General features: G+C 43.5%; 1 protein-coding gene across 3 annotated transcripts in view; it reads right to left on the bottom strand.

The window, feature by feature from the left end:
• llgl1 (LLGL scribble cell polarity complex component 1) overlaps positions 1-20,999 on the bottom strand; it is a 74,788-nt gene that overhangs the window by 20,465 nt on the left and 33,324 nt on the right. For all 3 annotated transcript variants that reach the window (XM_088936684.1, XM_088936683.1, XM_088936685.1), the window contains exons 3-14: positions 19,833-19,914; positions 19,023-19,153; positions 18,680-18,826; positions 10,535-10,697; positions 8,922-9,060; positions 7,903-7,957; positions 7,126-7,280; positions 6,535-6,752; positions 4,439-4,506; positions 2,662-2,815; positions 643-747; positions 31-323 (exon numbers count right to left, since the gene is read on the bottom strand). In XM_088936684.1, the coding sequence (XP_088792810.1) occupies positions 31-323; positions 643-747; positions 2,662-2,815; positions 4,439-4,506; positions 6,535-6,752; positions 7,126-7,280; positions 7,903-7,957; positions 8,922-9,060; positions 10,535-10,697; positions 18,680-18,826; positions 19,023-19,153; positions 19,833-19,914 (1,710 nt within the window). The remainder of the gene's footprint in view (positions 1-30; positions 324-642; positions 748-2,661; positions 2,816-4,438; positions 4,507-6,534; positions 6,753-7,125; positions 7,281-7,902; positions 7,958-8,921; positions 9,061-10,534; positions 10,698-18,679; positions 18,827-19,022; positions 19,154-19,832; positions 19,915-20,999) is intronic.

Below are 20,999 nucleotides of genomic sequence, written 5' to 3'. Positions count from 1 at the left end.
GGAGCAGTATACCCAATACCCACTGGTTACCTGGCCAGTACGGGGCTGCGGCGCTGGTAGTCAAAGAGCCCAAAGCCATGGCTGGTCCCAAAGGCGATGAGGTTCCACTCCGCGTGCAGCGTTACCGCGGTGACGGCGGCCGGAGGCATGCACTGCACCAGCACGAGGGGCTGGAAGCCAGGGGGGAAGCTGATTGGCCCATTCTTGGGGGCGAGCCGGTCGTGACCTTTCCAGGTGAAGCCCTCGCGGTCCTGGAGCAGGTCCACCGTGGCGCTGTTGATCCCGTGATCAGACTTGTCTTCATTCAGCTCCATCACCAGCACCTGAGAGGAGGGATATTCACTATAACAGTGCCTCATCTCACTGCTCAATAAACATCCGTTTCCTGCTACTACAGCTAATCTGGTTGTATGCTTTAAAAGGCACCATAAATAGTGGAAATTCTGCCCAGCATGTTTGAAATGTTCACTTTTACTGCCTAGGCACATATAATTCACTGCAGAATAATATTTCGTTTGTTAGGCATCAACAAGGATAATACAAGGATAGGTTTAACCACATTTTTTTCATATATTCCATAAAACTCCATGTGGGTCAATACACATTTTCTTGTATCCCAAGATGGAGACCAAGCCAGCTTACCTGGCCTGCTGTCCCAGCCACCACCAGCCTTCCGCTGTACTTACACAGCGAGATCTTCTGGATTCCCAGCCGGGGATCATCGCTGTATGGGTCAAAGCAGCCAACCTGAAACAAGAGGCTGACTGAAGACATCCATTTCTAGCCTAGAGGCCACACACAGCAAAAGCTTGCTGAGCAAGTTCAGTCAAGGATTTGAGCAGACAGTAATGAGCAGTGCTTGCTTGAGTCATCATTATCTTAGAATTGGAATGATCCAGTTCATGCGCTCTGCTAGTTAAAATGCAAAACCAAACGTTTCTTATTTGCTGGATCCAATCTTCAATTGAAAGAGCTCCACCTTGTTGATTATGAGCCTTTTCTTCCCAGTTTTCCAATACTTCAGCTAAAGTCATTCCCCATCTGTACTACATAACTTGACCAAACCTGGAATGTCACAGGAAATGCTTGAGTCATGTTATGACTGAAATCAAGCGTCACTCAACATTACTTGACATTTTCCAGGAGTGGTCATTTGACACTGTGTAACACATTGAACTAACTGATCCACTCAAGGAAGAAGCTGGTGTGAACTATTTACATTGATAGGCAATATTTTTTTAAATAACAGATGGTTTTATGTGAATGTACTGGAACGTCTCGGGGCTAAAAAGCCATTAATGGAACCCTTACTAACCACGATCATTCTCTAAGGTAGATGATAGTGTTGCATCAAGAAAAATCGATACTCAGCTTTAATATGCATTTTGTTCCACACAAGCTTCCTTGATAATGGGAAGCAGTGAGTTTCCACAGAGCATGCAAGCTTGTAGCAGATAAAGAAAAATGCTTTTGAAAACAATTTAGATTGTTTCCATCTTGTTCTGTATTGTGCTTTTATAGTAGCCAAAACAGCTGAACAAATATCTGAGTATAGTACTGTATATATACACACACACACACATCTATGTATAGATATAGTATACCTCAGCAGAATAAGTACAGTATGTTGTGTGAAAACATAGACAAATTATCGAGATCTTCAGAAGATTAAAATCCTCAACAACCTGTTTTTAATTGCACTCAGAACGGGTTGATGAGCCTGTGTGAACCCGATATGCTGAGGATGCTGTGTTCCAGACTGTAGTCTTATTACTTTTTTGCAAGGAGAGGCTTGGAAAGAGAAAGAAACGGTCTTTGGCTTATATTTTGATGAAAACTGTACCCCCTGATATGAGTGACACTCATCAGGCCATTAGGTTTACACATTTGAATATGCAGGGCTGTAAAATAAATCTGTATATATTCTCGGTTTGTGAAAGCGCAAAAGGGTCAGGAAAAATACTTCATCTGGATTAAATTCTTCATATGTCCCCTGGTTCATAGCTGAACTATCCACAGTTCGATTTTTTTTCTGGAAGAAACGTACAGTAGTCTAGCCCCAACATGGTGCAGTATTAGGCTGTTTTTAGTATGATTTCACATTGTCTAAAAAGGTTCCCACAGTTGGATTGTGGCAGTTAAAAAAAACTTTACTCCCTTTAAGTACTTACAATGGGGCAGCAATCCTTCCCTCCTCTTAAAACCTGGTCACTGTATCACATAGCCCTCCAACTGCTGCCAATACTGAAAAAGTGGTGTATAAACACATTTACTGCTTTCCATGCAGAATAAATCACACCTGTGACAGGGTTTCCCCCCCCACTGTAGTACTTGGGGTTCTGAATTCAGTGCGTTTTCCATTGCAACTTAAGTTATAAAGAACCCTTCACTAGAGAGAAGGGTTATGTCAAGCCATTTAAGGATTAACTAGACCAATTTATCCCTCCTCCACAGCCTTAAGTGGAGACGTAGCTCCAAAAGAGACGTAAAAGAGATGTAGCTGCAGCTGAAGACTGGAGTGGAGAATTCCTGCTCTTGCAATGTCTCACACAAGAAGACTGACTAAGGGGTTACCACCTCTGCTTTGCAGGGGCTCCGCGTCAGGACAAAACACTTGAACAGCGACTATCTCTTCACCATCACCGGGGTCCTGGGGTTTACCTTCCTAAAGGGTGGCCACTCCTCCTCCCCCGACTGCGTCAGGCTGTCGTTGTGGTCGCAGTCGGTCTGGAAGATGTTGGCAGTGCTCAGTTTGTAAAGAGGCTTGAGAGAGACGCCCGAGGCATCCCAGAATCGCACCGTACCATCTTCATGGCTACACACAAAATTGAAGACAACTTGGGTGAGTGCATGAAGGACAACACTGATGTGCTCTTCCTGCTCACAGACCTGCACTTCTGGAGTTAATCAGAAAGTACCCCTTTCCAAGTTTACACCGGGGCGCTTACTGGAAGTGGAAACAACCTAATGGAGGTGTGTAATAATGATAAAGATTTCTATTTACAATTACAAAATTGAAAAAAAATCAAGGCCAACATCTGCATGGTAGATCTGATCTGACTATACTATGATTGGACTCTGGTGGACTAGTGTTGATTTGGGACAAATAGGACTGGTGCCGAAATATTTTCTTCCTTTCATACGATGGGATCTAAAGACCCTATCCCTGGACCCCTGCTTGAAAACCACTTCTCTGCTAAGGATTTTCAGTATGTTAGCTGTGAAAAGGTTTACAGTCTTCTTGACTGCTGTAGCAATATACAAAGAGCAATGCTCTTGAAGGACGTGAAGACTTGTTTTGCCCAGTTACACTTAAGGCTAAAAGTCCCATTTACTCACAAGAGTAATGTGCGAGTATAAGATTCAGATCTTCCCATTGCTCTTAGATCCTGGCTTGCAACCTCTCAGAGTAAACAGTTCAACTGCACACATCTTTACACTTTATTGACTCTTAACGCTTCTTAATAACAGCACTCTAATATTTTCTCCAAGTAAAAAAAAAGAGTCCGACCAACAAAAAAAATGCAGCGCAAAAGGACCTAGAGGTAACCCGATCCCAGTGTTGCACAGTATGACTAATGAGTCATCTGCCCTCATCCAGGACTGCGCCTCACTACAGTCTATTAAATCATATGCATCAAAACTGCAGGGAGTCGTGCTGGAGTCCTTCTAGCAGGTTTTGCTCTGTCTTTATAGGAAGTTTGCTAAACGGTGATAATTGCGTCTCATGACAAGACTAAGAGAGACTAATTGCGATTACGTCACTCACATTTTTCTATACCTATTAGGTTGATAATGGTTTATCTCCACCTCTTTTGGAAGATACCCATTTAATCTGCTCATTTAAGGAAGTCAGTAGAGTCCAGTTGTCCAGTGTCATGCATTATACTATGATAATTTATCTAGGTAATTTACAGCCATGTAAGACGGCGCATCTTCCATGTGCTTCTGCTAGGCCTTCCCCTGTTCAGGGTAAAACGCTTTGCAATTTTTTTTTTAATCTACTCTTTTACAATGAATGTACTATTCTTCACTGCACTTTACCATGCTTTCACATGGGTATAAACACTAATCTGTTATTTGCAGTATGTAGTCACAGATCTATTCTGATGTCCATCTTCCAAAACGGTGAAATACTATTTCGACAGAAACACTATTCATGGATGGGACACCAATCCCCCAGTAATGCTGGTCCCCACTTCTGCAGCTGGGTGGACCGGAACCACTGTTGGGTTGCTGGTTTGAGTCCCTGCTGCAGACCCTGCTGTTGTACCATGTAGGATGTACCTTCAGAAATCTACCCACTACACTACTGTATCTTGCCCACTGTTATAACACTATTATAATTTAAAATGAAGAAAGCTTTGTTGGAAGATATTGGATACCACAGGAATCCCTGACAGGTCCTTATTCTTGGCACCACACTGCTAGTCCTTACCCAGTCAGAAGCAGGCCTTTGTGCTTCGGCTCTGGTGCCAAGTTCTTCCCCCCGTTGATGGGCCACTTCTAGATACAGGGGGGAAAAAAGCAAAAGTTACACCTCTGAGATCACTGCAGACCATACAAAATGCAAGTACCTGGCCAAGACTCACAAAACACGATGGCGGGCTTCAGCAATAACACCCTGAAGAGCATATGGAATGTATTATGCTCAAGCATAATGTTTTGATAGTTGTCACTGTCTGCTAGACGGACACATGGAATACTGTTCCAGCTCCTGACAGGATTGTTCTGGCCAGCAGAGCCACACATTCACCGCCTGTCACCACGTCAGTGTAGTTATCTGACCGAATGTTGCTAATATTTTGGCTGATAACCACGTACTCACGCAGGACTAAAATGTGTGAGTAATAGATGTGAGTGATGTCTGGATAAGCTCATGTTGACATCACTGTTTTGGGAACAGTAAATGGCACGCTTTTGGATCACACTTCATTTTGTCGCACGTTTAATATTTGACAGCCCACACGGGGAACGGCACAGAACTCTGAAACTGGGTTTCACGGCATTTCATATATCTTTCTTCTCATGCCACAGTATTCTCAATACCAACTCCTTGCAGGCTCTGTGCATAAATGTGCCAACGGCCAGGTTTCATTTAAGCATTCCATCTGCTTCCTATCAAACACTCAGATTTAGTTATAATGCATTTAACAACTGACACCTGGCACTGTGCTAATACAATCAAACCTGCATTACAACCACCTGTGGCTGCTTTGCAAAATCCAGAGTATTAGCTGTCCTGAAGTGTGTGGGTAAGGTAACTCGCTACAGCCAGCAGCAGGACCAGTCTGTTTAAACCCCTATGTGTTATGCCAACAGTGTGTGAATTTTACAACTCTTAAGCTGTTAAGTATACTAAAGTCTGAGGCTGTGCTGAAACTTTGCATGTGGTGGTTGGGAAATAAGGATCCCAATTACTACTATTCTGCAATAGTACATGCAGGTACAGTGAATCTCTGTCCCATAAAGTCATACCTTCAGGACAATTTTCTTAATATCTCAAATGGCAGAAGCTCTTGTGTTAGTGTTGTGGATGATCTCTATAATGATGGAACAACCAATCCCAAATACCTGTTGATCTGAACCGTGCATAAACCTTAATATTTTAGGAACAACAGTTAAAGTGATAATTTTGTGCATTTATATAACATTCTGTATGTGAAAGGCTTTGGGATCAGGATACAGAAATCACCCACCACTTCAGTGCAGCACCCAAAAGTATGACACCGTAGCCATTCTGCACCAGCAGCCCCACTGCACAGCAGATCGGGTAGAAAAGTGAAAAACTGCTTTCCTCATTGAATTAAGGAGAAGAGGTAGGCCGGACTGCGCAAGCCCAGTGTGGAGTTCAGCCAGGATGCCAGGGATACAAATTCTTCCTCTGAATAGTTTGCTAAAATGAAGTTAGGATGTTGGTTTCACATCTCATCTGAATGACAGAACCTCATATACCATAGTGTCCTCCAGTTTCCATACTCGGGCATTGGTTTGCACACACCAGTCCATAGACAGGTCTCCCATCCACGAAACAACAATAGCTGTAGCCAGATACCTCTACCACCTTAAACCACCTCAAACTATTCATTTAGCCACTGTCTAGGAGAACTACTCTTTGAACTGAGTTCCCTTTGAAATTTGTCCCCCAAAGGTAGCCCATTCTTTTTTGGCTAATTTAGGTCCTAGCCAAATTTCCCATTGGCCCTTACCAATCATGGCCTCCTAATAATCCCCATCTATGAATTGGCTTCATTACTCTGCTCTCCTTCCCACTAACAGCTGGTGTGTTGGGTTGGGAGCGTTCTGGCACACTATGGCTGCCGTCGCATCATCCAGGTGGGGCTGCACATTGGTGGTGGTGGAGGGGAGTCCCCATTACCTGTAAAGCGCTTTGAGTGGAGTGTCTAGAAAAGTGCTATATAAGTGTAAGCAATTATTATTATTAATTATTAGGTCCCTGATGGACTCGGTTGTTCCACATCAGCGGTCCTGTATCACCGATATCCCTTCTCCAAGTTGCAAGCACAATCTTACCATGTGTGTCTGAGGTGGGCTCTGCTGCTGCCCTGCACCAATGATCTTTTCCCACAGTTTGGTTGGCACATTGGAAATGTGGTAGGAGCAGGTAATGGCTGAAGAGTGCAGTGGAGCAAGGTATGGAGATGGAACAGTGGGCCATCCAGAGGTCTGGAGGTCTATCACAACCAGCTCCTCCTCCAGCAGGACCACCAGGGCAGTGGGGTCATCGTACTCTGTTACAGCAAAACAGGAGGGATCAAACTGGGAGACGCTGGTAGCCTTAAAAAAAATCAGCAACTTAGTGTCAAATTCCTTAACTAAATCAAACGCATAATAAAGATAAAAGCATTTGAAAGCTGGTACTAAAAATCCAGTTTACTCAAAGCATCAAATTTAGTGTGCATATTTCAATTTTTACCCCTTTAAGATCTCCCAGAATTCTTTGCCAATATTCTACTTCAGGATACTGTTGCATCGTGCAACCAGAGATCATTCTGAAATGCATTTAGTTTATTCTGAGTGCAAAATGTTTATCTGAAAGCTGCAAAAAACAGATGAGGTGTGCACTTGCAGAAACTTAAAAGCTTAGCTACTGATCTCGCTGACCTTTGTCAACATCTGTATTGTGAATGGTGAAAAAGTCAATGACGCGAGAGGTGAAGTCCAACGTCACTTGTGTCGTCTCCTGGAGCACAGTCACGCAGTGTCTGTCTCCATAGCTGGCCCTGGGCATCCCCCCACTGAACAGCACAAAAGGGGCCCTAAAGCAACCAAAGGAAAAATAAATCCATCTAGAAACACTGTGCATTACAATACGAAGCAGGAATTCCCAATCCCGGTCCTAGTGAATCACACAGCTGCTGGATTGTGTTCCAGTCAAGTCCTCAGTTATACGAGTGAACCCTCCACGGACTTAATATTATGACTAATTTGAAGTGTTTAACAGTTTTTGGCTTTTAACCATTGCATTTCATAAGTCAAATAAAATCGCAAATCTCTGGGGAAAAAAAAGACTGCATATGTTCAAACATATTAGTTAAGACCTCAATTAGGAAGTTAAGCTCAGCTAGAGGAGACCCACACACATGCTGGTTCTCACAAGACCCAAACTGAAATCCCTGATATAAGGAACCAACTGTATATGAAACACCCATGGGCTGTACTTCAACACCTCATTGTAATTTTCAGGTCTTGTTACATTAGAGCCTTTAGGAAGTGGTACATTTCTAGATAAATAAGATCACTGTAAAGATCAAATTACACATGCTTTTAAATATGAACATGTAGAATTCAAGACATTGTGATGTTTCGGTAAACTGGCTCAGCGGATTAGACATTTGGGGTTAGCTCCACCACTTCTACTGAAGAAGGCGTGACACAAACCCGGACTCGGTCGTCCTCCACAGGATCTTGTTAATGGCTTTGCACGGAAAAGGACCTGGAGAGGGAGGAGCAGAAAGACTTGTTTCAAACAAACCTCAACAAACACTGGTGGGTTTCCTGGCAGACACAGGGAGCCCCATGTGCTGCTCTGCGGTTAACCAACTGCTGTCAAAAACTCAAACTGCCAGGAGGAAGGCAGCAGAAACCTCCTGCTTAACTCCTAAGTAAAGCAGCAATAGTAAGAAGAGCCCCTCTCTTTTACCTGTTCTTAAAAATAGTTATGCTACTGTATTAAATACCACTGAAATATACCTTTTCAGAAGCAATTACTTTGGGTAATCTGAAACGGTTATGGAATTCAGATTACAGGACAAATTTGACAAATTTAACCCTTGGCCTCCTTTCCTGAGAAACACCTAGCTAAAATCAACCAATGGCGGTGAATGTGTTCCCACACGCTGGGGTGTAAGCTATTTAATGCTGCCGCTCAGTTCAGCGAACAATGGAGTGTAGCTCAGACCCACTGTCACCTGGAGTCTGGTCAGCTGATTGCTCTCCAACGCTCAGAACAGACCAGGCTGCGGCTGAATCTTGCACACAGCCGCCGGACAAAAAGTAGAAAGTGTAGAGTCATCACCTGGCTCCATTCAAGTAATAATAATTCCTAATTCCTTTAACTTATATAGCGCTTTTCTGGACACTCCACTCAAAGTGCTTTACAGGTTAATGAGGACTCCTCTCCACCACCACCAGTGTGCAGCCCCACCTGGATGATGCACCAGTACGCTTCCCACACACCAGCTGTCAGTGGGGAGGAAAAAAGTGATGAAGCCAGTTCATAGATGGGGATTATTAGGCCATGATTGGTAAAGGCTAATGGGAAATTTGGCCAGGACACGGGCTAATCTTTTTGAGAAACGGCCCTTTTACATTATAGTGTCCCCATCGCTATACTGGGGCATTAGGACCCACACAGATCACGGGGTGCGCTCGGGTTCAAGCAGCCTCCCCCCGCTCACCGTACGGTATGATGGAGGTGACGGGCTGCTGTGTCCGGAGGCCGCCGCCGCTGTTCACTGCCCACACCATGTATCCACCGTCGCTGTGGGAGCTCACAAACGTCTTCCCGCTGCGCTCCCAGCCCAGGCTCTCCAGCTGCTGGGGGGGGGGGGGGGGGACACACAAAAGACAGGAGCCGTCAAACATCCGAGCCCTTCACCAGTCTCCTCACCAAGACGCAGGTCTGGGGGGGAAAAGCCCCAGTAGAGGAAATGGAGACGGGCAGCTACATTTCCCAGAAACACCAGTTCGTGTGGTTGTAATTCTACCTCGAATCTTTGCTGAAGCAATAAATGCGATGAAGGACTATGAACTATTATTTTTAACTTGGTTTTATACAGTATGGAGAGCCACGGAGAGCCAGTTTGAAGGCTGCAAAGGTCTCGGAGGCAATGAGGACTTGGGACAAGAGTGTGAAAAGTAAGGCACACCTGGGAAGCACTTGCTTCAGGTATTCAAGGGAAGGAAATTGACCAGTCTGTGGAACTGGAGGAGCTTCCTAGGAATATGACAAGAGGCAAAGTAGAGATGGTTTTCTTTCTGGGCAGACCCATCTTTCAATGGGGAAAAACCTGAACCAGTATTTTGACAGCACAACTCGGTTGAAACGCAGTCTGGACCAGAACATGAAGACGAGGAATAATACTTGTGCACTATTTCTCAACTCAACTATGCGGTAGGTGTAGGGAAACTGCCAACAGAAGATGCCTGAAAAAGCACTTGGCCCCTCAGTGTGTTACAGCAGTTAATTACGAAGCCTGTAGAAATTCAGTCTCCAAGGACTGCAGTTACCTGCTATCGATTGACACGGATAGCTAAGAAGACAAAAGCTAGCCGGGATGCCAGTAATGTTCAAGCTTGATGATCCCCTTGAGGAAATTCGCTTAGCAGCAAAGTATAACAACAAAAACAAGCATCACCAAGTTCAGCAATAGTTCAGGACAATTTATTTTACATTTAGAGAAAAATTGCAAAAGGGATAAACAACTTCCTTAGTCTGTTTCCATTACACCCTGGGGCCCAGAGGCATCCCCCAGATGGGAATAGTGCACATTCACAGAGGAGGGGGTGTACCACACTCTCCATAATGTTCTTAGCCTTCTTTTGACCCGTGGCTTGTAGAGGGCATTCAGATGGATCGGCTTCACCTCCCCCATGATTTTGCAACTCATGAACTCTAATCTTCCCCCACCTATTGCAATTTGCAGTGTTGATGCGGCTCTTCAACTCTTCTAGAAAACTGTGCTCGATCATTACATGAAGGTCTTGAAAGACTTGCTCTTTGTCAGCGTTTAACACAAATGAAAGAAATGGGACAGATGCCTGTTAATATGGCCTCCTTGACAACTCATGGCATTTGATCATGTTTATTACCTTTTCTGCTTTATGGGAAATGGGGACATAGGGAGGTTTTCATGAGAGTGTGCACTACATACCAAATACTATGAGCTATGCAGTGTGTGATATTACAGAACACCTCTGAAAAAAGTAGCAGCACTTAGAAGCTGGTGATACAATGCAGACACTCAGACCATTTTGACAAAAAAAGGTGTCAGCGAGGAACTCCACTCACCTGGTTTCCCAGGAAGAGGCCATCCACCTGCCTAGTGCTCTGGTCCCACAGCACCACCAGGCCTCGACTGTATCCGATAAGAACTTTGTTTGGACTCTGGGGGTGTTCCTGTAGCGACTCCACTGGCCCTAGAGATTTTCCACTCTTGTAGTCCTCGGGAACACTGGAAGTGTACAAAAGAGGGACTGGCACATAAAGAACGAGAATCACAGAATTTTGAAGAAATCGACAAAATAAATGGAGCTCCATGGTTACAATACCCAAAAAAAGCCTTACTGGGGAAAGATTACTGGGGCATATGAAGACAAAGCATCATAAAGACATTCTACACAGCCAACAGATTCTAAAAATAACTACTGAATTGTTTCCGCACACATCAAATGTGGACTCAAACTAGGCCTAGACTAGGCCAGCAATGATCTTCTTTTCAGCCCACATGACCCTCATACAAACACAGGAGGCGTGAGGACTCGGATAATACAGGACTGAATCAGAGTATTCATCTGCTGCGACTTAATGTATCTCCATGGCGAATTCTGGTCACAAGTGGCTAAACGTCATATCGGTGATGTGTAGACTTCAGAGCTCAAAATGCAACCTAAACAACCCCAGTTTGAGAACTCCTGAGTCTTCTCCTAAACAACACTTTGAAACATTGGGTTTTAGCCAACCATGTATAACGCTGCCTTAGCACACTTTTGTTTCCATGTCTGAAGTCCCTACTCATCAGGGATAATAGCTGGATTTTGCATAGGGAGGCTTTGAGATCACTTCCTGGACAGATGCAAGTTTCTAATGTGTATTCAGCTGTTTGGCAAAGTCCTGAAGAATACAAATTACAGTCATTACCCTGAAACTAAGACAAGGCCACTGGCTTAGAGGCTGCCACTAGCAGCTTATCGCCACAAAGGTCAGCATTTAGCAAAGAACTGAACTCTAAAACCAGGTAAAACACTCGGGAGCTTAGACTAGGCCACCATTCATCAGCACGAAGCTTGAACTCATGGCTATTTAGTCAATGATGTGTTTCATTGAAAAGCATCATGAACAATGAAAACGGAGCCTTATGGGATCGGGCAGTGCCAGGCAAGCCTCCTAGTTGTACACATCTGTAACCCAGTGAAGGCTGGGCTAGGTTTCAGTTCATGCGGAGACATGGCCAACATCCAGCGCTGGAATGTGCACACTGCGTCTATTTGGCCAGCAGACAGGAGATGCCCATGAGGGGGCAAGCTAAGGGGGAAAAGGATTACTGGCAGCATGCCAGGCTGAAATGCGAGGCCAAAAACCACAAAACAGACAGTACCCAAGTCCCAGGAGCAGGAAAGGCCTCAGAGCGCTTCATTCCTCTGACTAAAAGGGCAACCGCTGAGCGCAACCACCAGGGCAAAGGTGAGCAGGGCTGCAAGACTTGCGGACAGCAGGGTCCCTATATTTGCACACTTCTGTGCCACTTGTTCATGGGGGAGAGTTGCATGTTTGACTGTACATCTAGTCACCACACTGTTGCTTAAAGCAGAGGTCTCCAAGAGTCCTGGAAGGTCTCTCATCTTTGATTTTAGCTGCAACCCGAAGAGTAAAATCGAATTTATTCTTCATTTAAACCTCGAACTTTTATGACACCCAATTCATTCAAGGTACAGTTACCTACAAAAAAAAAAAGTTACCCCTTGAACACAATCAAAATGCAGCTCATTAACCTACAAGTAGAATTAAAAAACCCAAGACTAGTCCCTACAGGAATGGAGTTTGAGAAACATGGCTTAATATTAGCTGGAAATTCTCCTCTAGAAGTCAGTTTTCTCCAACTGCTCTCCCACATTCCTACACTTAAAACTTTGAAATGAAATCCAATTAAATGCAGGAATAAATCACTGGGATTTCATACCCTCCTAGTAACCCTGAATCACTAGGGGAGCAAGGGAAGGCAAATCGTGCCAAAGAAAGCATTGTTAAAAACAGTGGTTTAAATCCCATTTCTTGCAATCTTTGAGTGCGCGCTGCAAGACAAAATCCCACTATGGACAGCTTAACAAGAAACAGAACAATCCTTCAGCTAGACTCCAAATACTGCATGACTAACGATTTTATGATCTGAGGACTGCAAGGGGAAAAAAAAAAAATCAGATTCACAGTACATAATTGCTCAACATCTATTTGAATGTAGTTTGGGGGAAAACCAAGCTTAAAGTTAAGATTGGCTGGGTCAAAATGATCCAAAAGCACAGTTTTGTACCCTTATAAATTGATCCTTGACCCATGTTCTGTTCTGGTGGTAGGAACAGTACATTAACAGGCTCTTTTTAGCTGCTATGATTGCTCAGTTTATAAAGTAATACTACAACTTAAAAATAAACTCTATAGAATACATTTATTAAAGCATGAACTTCTTAGGCACTCGAGCCATTATAGACATGTGCCTACCACATTGCTCATCAGTTTCAGGGATTTTACCAGGGTTCTTACAGTATACAGTACAAACCACTTTGATTTGCAAATTCTCCTTCAGCCCCTTAAAACATGCTTGTTTTTCCAAATTTGTCAAAGCCCCATTTAGCCTGTAAAGATATCCATTAAACATCTAGTTATTAAGCAGGGCTCAATTAGGTCTTCAGCTCTAAAAAAGCTCAGCAAATGAGCGGGTTAGGGCTCATCTTCACAGAGACAGTAGTTATTAGGCACCAGGAAACCAGCATCTCATAGGGAGGTACAAGCTATAATTTAAAGCAGGATTTCACTATCTTTATAATCGTGGGGGGAGGAGAGAGAGACTCAATTTGGACTATTTCTATAAAACAAGGGTTTTAGAATGCACTATTCCCGAACTATTACAAAATGAATCATTCTACAGCAACGTTAACATTAACGCACTTTTTTTTTTTTGCTTTTTTAGTATTCTCAAAAATTCTTATGCCTGACTGGGAGATTTGCTGTATAATTATCATAAATTGTACACTGTGTGAATACATGATAAAACCATCCTCTTATGCTCTGACACACTTATTGGATTGTATTGCAACCTAACTGGTAGGCCCTTATAACATTTATAAAAAAAAGACTTAATCATTAGTGTAATTTATGCTAAAGTATGCAAATTGTGGACCCTGCTAGCAGTGCACTGATATCATCTTAATGCACATGCCTCATCCACATGATGGAATCACACCTTAAGACATTCTGCTGTGTGTGCCTTTTCCATTACAAATTAAATATCTGCAATTCCTCTCACATCTGATACAGACAGATTTAGATCTAGATTTCAATGTATATGTCTCTTATTGCAGAGTAACTGAAATGAGAAAACCATGCAGTGGTTTATCTACACAAAAAAAAAAGGTTAAAGAGCATGACAAATTTTCTTTCTCTTCTTTACAAGAGAAATGCACAAAGCGAAAAACGCACTGGATCAAATTAGGCAAATAGAGCCTTTGGATCTTAATCCATCCTCCGACTCCTTTCCCACAGGGAGAGAAGCTGACCTGTGCTTAGAGCAGGGATGTTCCTGGAGCGAGTGTCTGAGCACAGCTGGGAGTGCAACCAGCGAAGTACCACAATGCTCACGGACATTTGATCACAGCGTTCAGAGTGACTGAAGCCAGCGTGATCCGGCCTCTTCAGACCACATAAGTCAAACAAGGAGACTGCGAGGGCCAAGAGGCAGAGAAAATAAATAAATGAAAGCTCTCCAGCAGTATTAACATGACAGCAGAGGCCGCAGAATGAAGTGGGGAGTCCCATAATACTATTAGTTACGCAACGGCTGACCGCAAAGCACCCCAGCCCACTTGGATACCTTGCACTATTACACAATTTCGTCAAGCTGGCTGTTTTAGCTCCCTAGTCTGGGCAAAGAACGTGCATCTTTCAAAGGCCGACGAGGAGTACAGAAGGTGAAGATGAGTACTCCACTTCAGGGACTCCAGACCTGAACTGCAAAGCCACCTTTACGTATAAGGTAAAGGTATGATCGTATAAGGTGTATAAGGCGTATACACGTATAAGGTGTCACCGTATAAGGTGACGATCTGTCAGCAGAGGTTGGGAAAATAATGACACTGTCTCGCTATAATACCACTTCATTTCTCCTCCTGGGGAAAAAAAGCCAGAGAGTTCAGCCAGGAGGAATTAGAGGTCCAGTCATTTGCCTTTTATAGAATTTGGGATGATTTCCCTTTTGTTTAGGAGGGGAAAAAAAATCCTTGGTTTTAGAGAAATTAGCAATTACATTTTATACAATGGACTCTTGGATTCCTTTGAGTGCTGGGTTTGGTACGGCTGCAGAGGGTAAGATTTTAAAAGAAGAAAAAAAAGGTTTAAGTAAAATAAACCTTGAGCTTTATTTTGGTGCCTTTGGACAAAACAGCTTCAACAAGCCTGAACACCACCATACATCTACAGGACTGAAGGACCTAGGCCATTACCCAAATGAAGAGAAGGCAAGAAAAAAAACAGTCAGCAAATTTGGACAAATCCCTACAGAATGACAATAAAAGTTCAAAGTGGGAAGTCACCTGCTGTCGCATACCACAAAGGAAGAGAAAAACAAAGAACACTTTTCAACTATGTATCCCATTTTTAGGTGTTGCAGAAATAAAGGAAGACATTACGAATGACAAAAAAAACCCACTTGAAGTTAAAAGGCCGATACCCTTTTCCTTTTCTGTAACTGTGGCGTTTGTAGAATGTGGTTGGCTGCTGGGTTGAAGTTTGGTGCTACAACGGTACTTTCTTTGCTTTTTTATGACACCAGGAAAGATGGAGGGGGTGGGGGAAATCAAGCAAAGTGACTTAATGAAACAGACGGGGCTCAGGTTCTTGGGAGTTTGACGTTCCAGTCCCTGCGGCCTATTTCTCCGGCCACACAAGATTAATGTACCATACAAGCCCCCTCTCTCGATTCCTGTACTCCTCAGGCCTGGCAGGGGTCCAGCAGCAATCAGCTTCCTGCATTTCAGAGCTCTCTTCACCCTCCCCACCAGGGCCTGCAGCTTCACACTCGGGGAGGCAAAACTACAATCTGCTCAGGCAACAAAACCCAAATCTCTCTGTAACAAATCAAAAAGGCCTTGTTTTGCTGTGGGACATCAAAAACCCAAAAGCACACAAAATAAAATACCCTGAGCTGACTCTTATCCAACATATGTAATACTTGCACACACAAAAACAAGAAACACTTAGCAAGGGAATTTATTTGTTGATGAAGCAAGTCCCCAAAACTAGGCAATATATTTTGTTGGTTTACTGCAAAAAAAGTTAAATTTGCTGATTTCGATATTTTGTAGTCAACATCTGCCAGCTGCTTGATAATAAATGAAACGAGACATTTGTCTTGCATTTAGGTAGATAAACCCACACAGGAGAAAAATTGACAGCACTCATATTTCACATCAAATCCGTGCAAGTCAGTTATTTTAAAGACACATCTGTTTATTGCCTACAGCATTAAACCACTCCTTCCCTTTTAATTCTTAAAGCAGAGAAACGGACTGAAGTCATCAACAGATGACACTTCTGTTCGTAAAAATGGAAAACTGGCCTATGTGGAACACTTGAAAAACAGTTGATGGAGGGCTGCCTTGGAAAGCACATGAGATTGCTACAGCTGTGTCTTTTGAACCGTTTCAGTGCTTTAGAAAGCTGGTGTAATTCAGGATCTGGGCTTACACACACAGAGCCAAGCACTGCACATAAAATTCCTTATTGAAATTAGTTACGAATGATCATAGCTTTGTAAATTAAGTCCATTTAGTTCAAGGACTAAGTGGACTTCAAACTTGAATCTGCACTGCAAGAATAAAATCTCAGCACAGAATCTGAGCTCAATTAAAGCTTAATATTTCTGTTATAAGATATGATTTTATTGTCCCCTGAGGGAATTGTTTTATGGACACCCAGCAACATTTAAACAGAATGCAAACAAAACAAAACAAAAAAGAAAAACACTGCACATCACTCTATTGAACATGTACAGTATAATACATAACATGTAACATTTATAACATCACAAAACATATTGCACTCAAGTTGGTTGTAAGAGTCAAAATTGTGTTTATCCCTGACATGTGCATTGACAGCTTTAATGGATAGTGGAACAGAGGAATGTTTGTTTGTGTTTGACTTACATTTGGGAACCCTAAAACGTTTGCCAGAAGGAAGTTGATATTCAGAGTTGAGGATATGGGAAGGATCTGATATAATTTTTCCTGCCTGTTTGATTATGGATTTTTCAATGATTGACCGCAGGGAGGGGTGCTGTTTCACTCCCATGACCTTCAAAGCTGTCTGGGTGAGGCAGGTAATTTGCGATTTTAAATGAACTGATTGATTACCAATCCACACTGTAATACCCTATCTGATAATGCTCTTGATTACAGCATGGTAAAAGAGTACTACTTCCTGTCAAACCCCAAACACTCTTAGTCCTTGCTGAAAGTGTGAAAGAGGGACACCAATGGAAACTGCAGTGGTGTACATCTACAGGCCTTGCACAGCAGTTGTAGAATAAAGTTTCGGGAATGTTTTAAGGGAGATTCCCATTAAAAAGAGGCCCTTCTGGTGCCACAAACGTCAGGATAGAGAGGGTACTCTCGACCCTTTGACAAGAAAACCTGGTTTTAAAAACATCTGCCAAATGAGCACATAAAACAAGGTTATGATTTTGAAACATCTGACATGATGGAGAAAAGGATGAAGCCACAAAACTTGTCACTCTCTCGTGTGTCATCTGGAGCCCAAGTCTACACAAGGGCAAAAGCTCATGAAATTAAGCTGCAGTGTCACATAGCCCCAGACAAACCTTTAATCTGCATTCCAATACCACTAAAAACGCATAGAGTATATACCAAGCATCAAAAACTCTTTGCTTACAATTGCAAAAAAATTCCAAGTCATCAGGGAAAAGTTTCTAGAGCAGATTTGCAGACATGACAGGTAAATTAATCATGCTAATCAACATAATTAATAATTCATAATTGCTTACACTCCACTCAAAGTGCTTTACAGGTAATGGGGGCTCCCCTCCACCACCACCAATATGCAGCCCCACCTGGATGATGCGACGGCAGCCATAGTGCGCCAGAACGCTCACCACACACCAGCTATCAGTGGGAGGAGAACAGAGTGATGAAGCAAATTCAGAGATGGGGGATTATTAGGAGGCCATGATCGGTAAGGGCCAATGGGAAATTTGGCCAGGACGCCGGGGTTACACCCCTACTCTTTTCGAGAAGAACCGTGGGATTCTTAATGACCACACAGAGTCAGGACCACGGTATTGCGTCTCATCTGTACTTAAAACTGGCACCATCTCAAGTTGAACCAAAGCTGATGCCCGGCTGCATAACAGTGACAAATTTTAAGGTGGTCATTCTAAACCACAAAGAAAAAACAGTTCTACACATACATGCTTAGATAACATTTCTTGCTCGGGAAACATTAGTGTGGCCCCTCAGGACATTCCTGATCGCCCAGATGGCATCTTGTACCTCCAGCAACCTTATTTACTGTTTCTCTTGCAGTAAATGCCCAGCCATCTACATTGGGGAAACAGGAAGGAGACTCGGAGACCGCTTCAGAGAACACGTCAGGGCTGTGAAGATTAAAGATCTCTCCAAGCCCACTGTTTCTCATTTCACCTCCGACGGCCATGACCACTCTAATCTCTGCGTCTGTGTTCCCAAAGACGGTTTTCCGAACTCATACATCAGAAAGACTACAGAAACCAAAATTATCCTGTAGCTAGGATCACACCTTCCCCCTTCTCTTAACGACAGACTACTTTTCTTCTAAATTCTCTCTATTCATTGTAGGTTTCATTTCACACCTCTCTTCACCTATCCTATCCTGACTTCACACCTCCTGATTGGCCTCTCTTTCTGTCCCCTTCTCCCGCCCCTTGCTCCTCCTCTCTCCCAGCCTTTGTTCTCCTGCTACATTACCTTTGCATACTGCCTTGTCTTTCTCACACCTGAAGAAGGCTTCACGGCCGAAACATTGTGTTTTCTTTCTCCTTTTTCTCCAGCATGGAATAAACCTATTACTTGTTCCCTTGTAAAATCGTGACCTTTTTTTTTATAAAGTTAAGATCCTTTGTTCATGAAACCGTAGTGAACTGCAGGTGAAATAAGAACATGTCCCAATCCTTACCTCTGCATTATCTCATCCTGGAAGAGGGACTTGCTGTCCAGGAGACGGAGGCTAGGAAGCTCTAGGAAGTGCACCCCTCCCCCCTCTGTGCCCAGACAAGCCACATCACAGCTCCGCTTCAGCAGGATGACTGTCAGTCGGGTGGCACTGCAACACAGTGGGTCAGTCAGTCTAATACAGATTGCAGGGCATCCTAATTTCCTGCATCAACTGCAGAAAAAAATCCAAACAAAGCAAGAGGCCTGCAGGGACACACAAAGTCTAATTCTCTGTATTTTTTTTTTTAGAACGCGTCACGGAAGGGAAGCCGCAGTCAGGCTGGTGGAGGACGCGGGCGGCTGACCTGGTGCTCTCATGACCCGGCCGGCCAGGCAGAGTGAAACTGTGGACCTCCTCCAGTTGAGAGCGGCCTTCTCTCAGGTTAAGCTCCCAAAGGTGCAGGGTGTTGTCATCCAGCAGGGACAGCAGCCGTCCCTGCAAAGAAACAAACAACATTCTCACTGAAAAGAGGTGGATGCAACAATTCTGAAGGTATTTCAGAATTAATACTCCAGGTGGACTGTCCTAAGAGAGTCAGTACCTCCAGATAGATTTGGTTTCTGAAACAAATGAATATTCTTGTCGAGTTTATTGAACAATGACCACAAAAATAGAAATATCTAGGCATTTACATTCCTTTTAGTCTCGATACAGGAGTCTTAACATGACTCTAGTTATATTGAAGAAAATTCTTCAAAGCTCCCTACAAAAAAAATCGATTCAGTTTGGTAGGATAAAACAATTTATGGAAACTGTACTGTGATAAAGATAGCCTGGATAATTGTAAAGACTCCAGGAAGACTTTCTCAACGATGTATTAACCAGTGTTTTTCGCAGCTGTCAAAATGGTAAGCAGCTATTAGGAAATGTACTTGTTCCATAAGCAAAAATACAAAACCAAGCAAAGTTTCTTTATTGTAGCAGCTGTTGGTTCTTCCTGTGGTGGGTGTTGCAGACACAACCACATGCAGGATGGGAGCTGCAGCACGACAGCATTAATAACAGAGATAAGAAGGTTCCCCTTTGTGAAGTTTTTTCCTTTGTTACTAAAAGAAGGAAAAAATTCAATTGGCACTTGCCTTTGCAGTGAATGGGGAAAAAAGGGACTTCTTACCTGACCAGGCAGAAAGTGCATCTGTGTCACAGTGGCAGTCTCCTTGTGCAAGCCTGTGAATTCCACACCTGGGGCTCCATAGCTGGGGCAAATGGCAGTCAAGGAAAACAACTCAATCCCACACCCTACACACTTGCACAGTTATTATTATTATTAATTGCTTACACTTATATAGCGCTTTTCTGGACACTCCACTCAAAGTGCTTTACAGGTAATGGGGATCCCCTCCACCCCCACCAGTGTGCAGCCCCCCCTGGAGGATGCAACAGCAGCCATAGTGCACCAGAACGCTCCCCACACATCAGCTATCAGTGGGGAGGAGAACAGAGTAATGAAGCCAGTTCAGAGATGGGGATTATTAGGAGGCCATGATTGGTAAAGGCCAATGGGAAATTTGGCCAGGACGCCGGGGTTACACCCCTACTCTTTTCGAGAAACACACTGGGATTTTTGACCACAGAGAGTCAGGACCTCGGTTTTACGTCTCATCCGAAGGACGGCGCCTGTTTACAGTATAGTGTCCCCATCACTATACTGGGGCATTAGGACCCACATGGACCGCAGGGTGAGTGTTCCCTGCTGGCCTCACTAACAGCTCTTCCAGCAGCAACCTTAGTTTTTCCCAGGTCTCCCATCCAGGTACTGCCCAGGCTCACACCTGCTGAGCTTCAGTGGGCTGCCAGTTGTGAGTGATATGGCTGCTGTTACTCTTATAAGTACTTACAGTACACGGGTAGGGGTAAATGACACTATATTTGCTGCTTCCACAGATCTCTTGGAACTGTCAAAAAATAGTTCCAAATAAAACTTAATTGAATTGGACTTGTCTGACTGGAGAACTGGGGTCAATGGATGTCTTTTCTTCTGCAGGTACAGTAGATGACGTTTCTATTTACCAAATGAGAGCAGGTGTTCAGACACAAAAAACACCAGGCAAGGCTATTTTCCTTAAACACCCACAAGCTCTGGGGAAAGAGCAGTTTCTCGTCCTGGCTTCTAAACGGACAACACTTTCATCAGGGAATTCAGAGGACACTGAAAAATAAATATGAAAATATGATTTTTTTTTTGTTCTCCATCATTTTTCATGATACCTTTTCCCCCCACAAAGTAGCACAGGCTGCAAACACAAAAAGCCCACTTGACATAACATTACACTGATGTCCC

This window comes from Atractosteus spatula, chromosome 18, assembly GCF_055471065.1.
Source record: "Atractosteus spatula isolate fAtrSpa1 chromosome 18, fAtrSpa1.hap1, whole genome shotgun sequence".
Classification (NCBI taxonomy): Eukaryota; Metazoa; Chordata; class Actinopteri; order Semionotiformes; family Lepisosteidae; genus Atractosteus; species Atractosteus spatula.
This window is presented reverse-complemented; position numbering and strand designations above follow the sequence as displayed.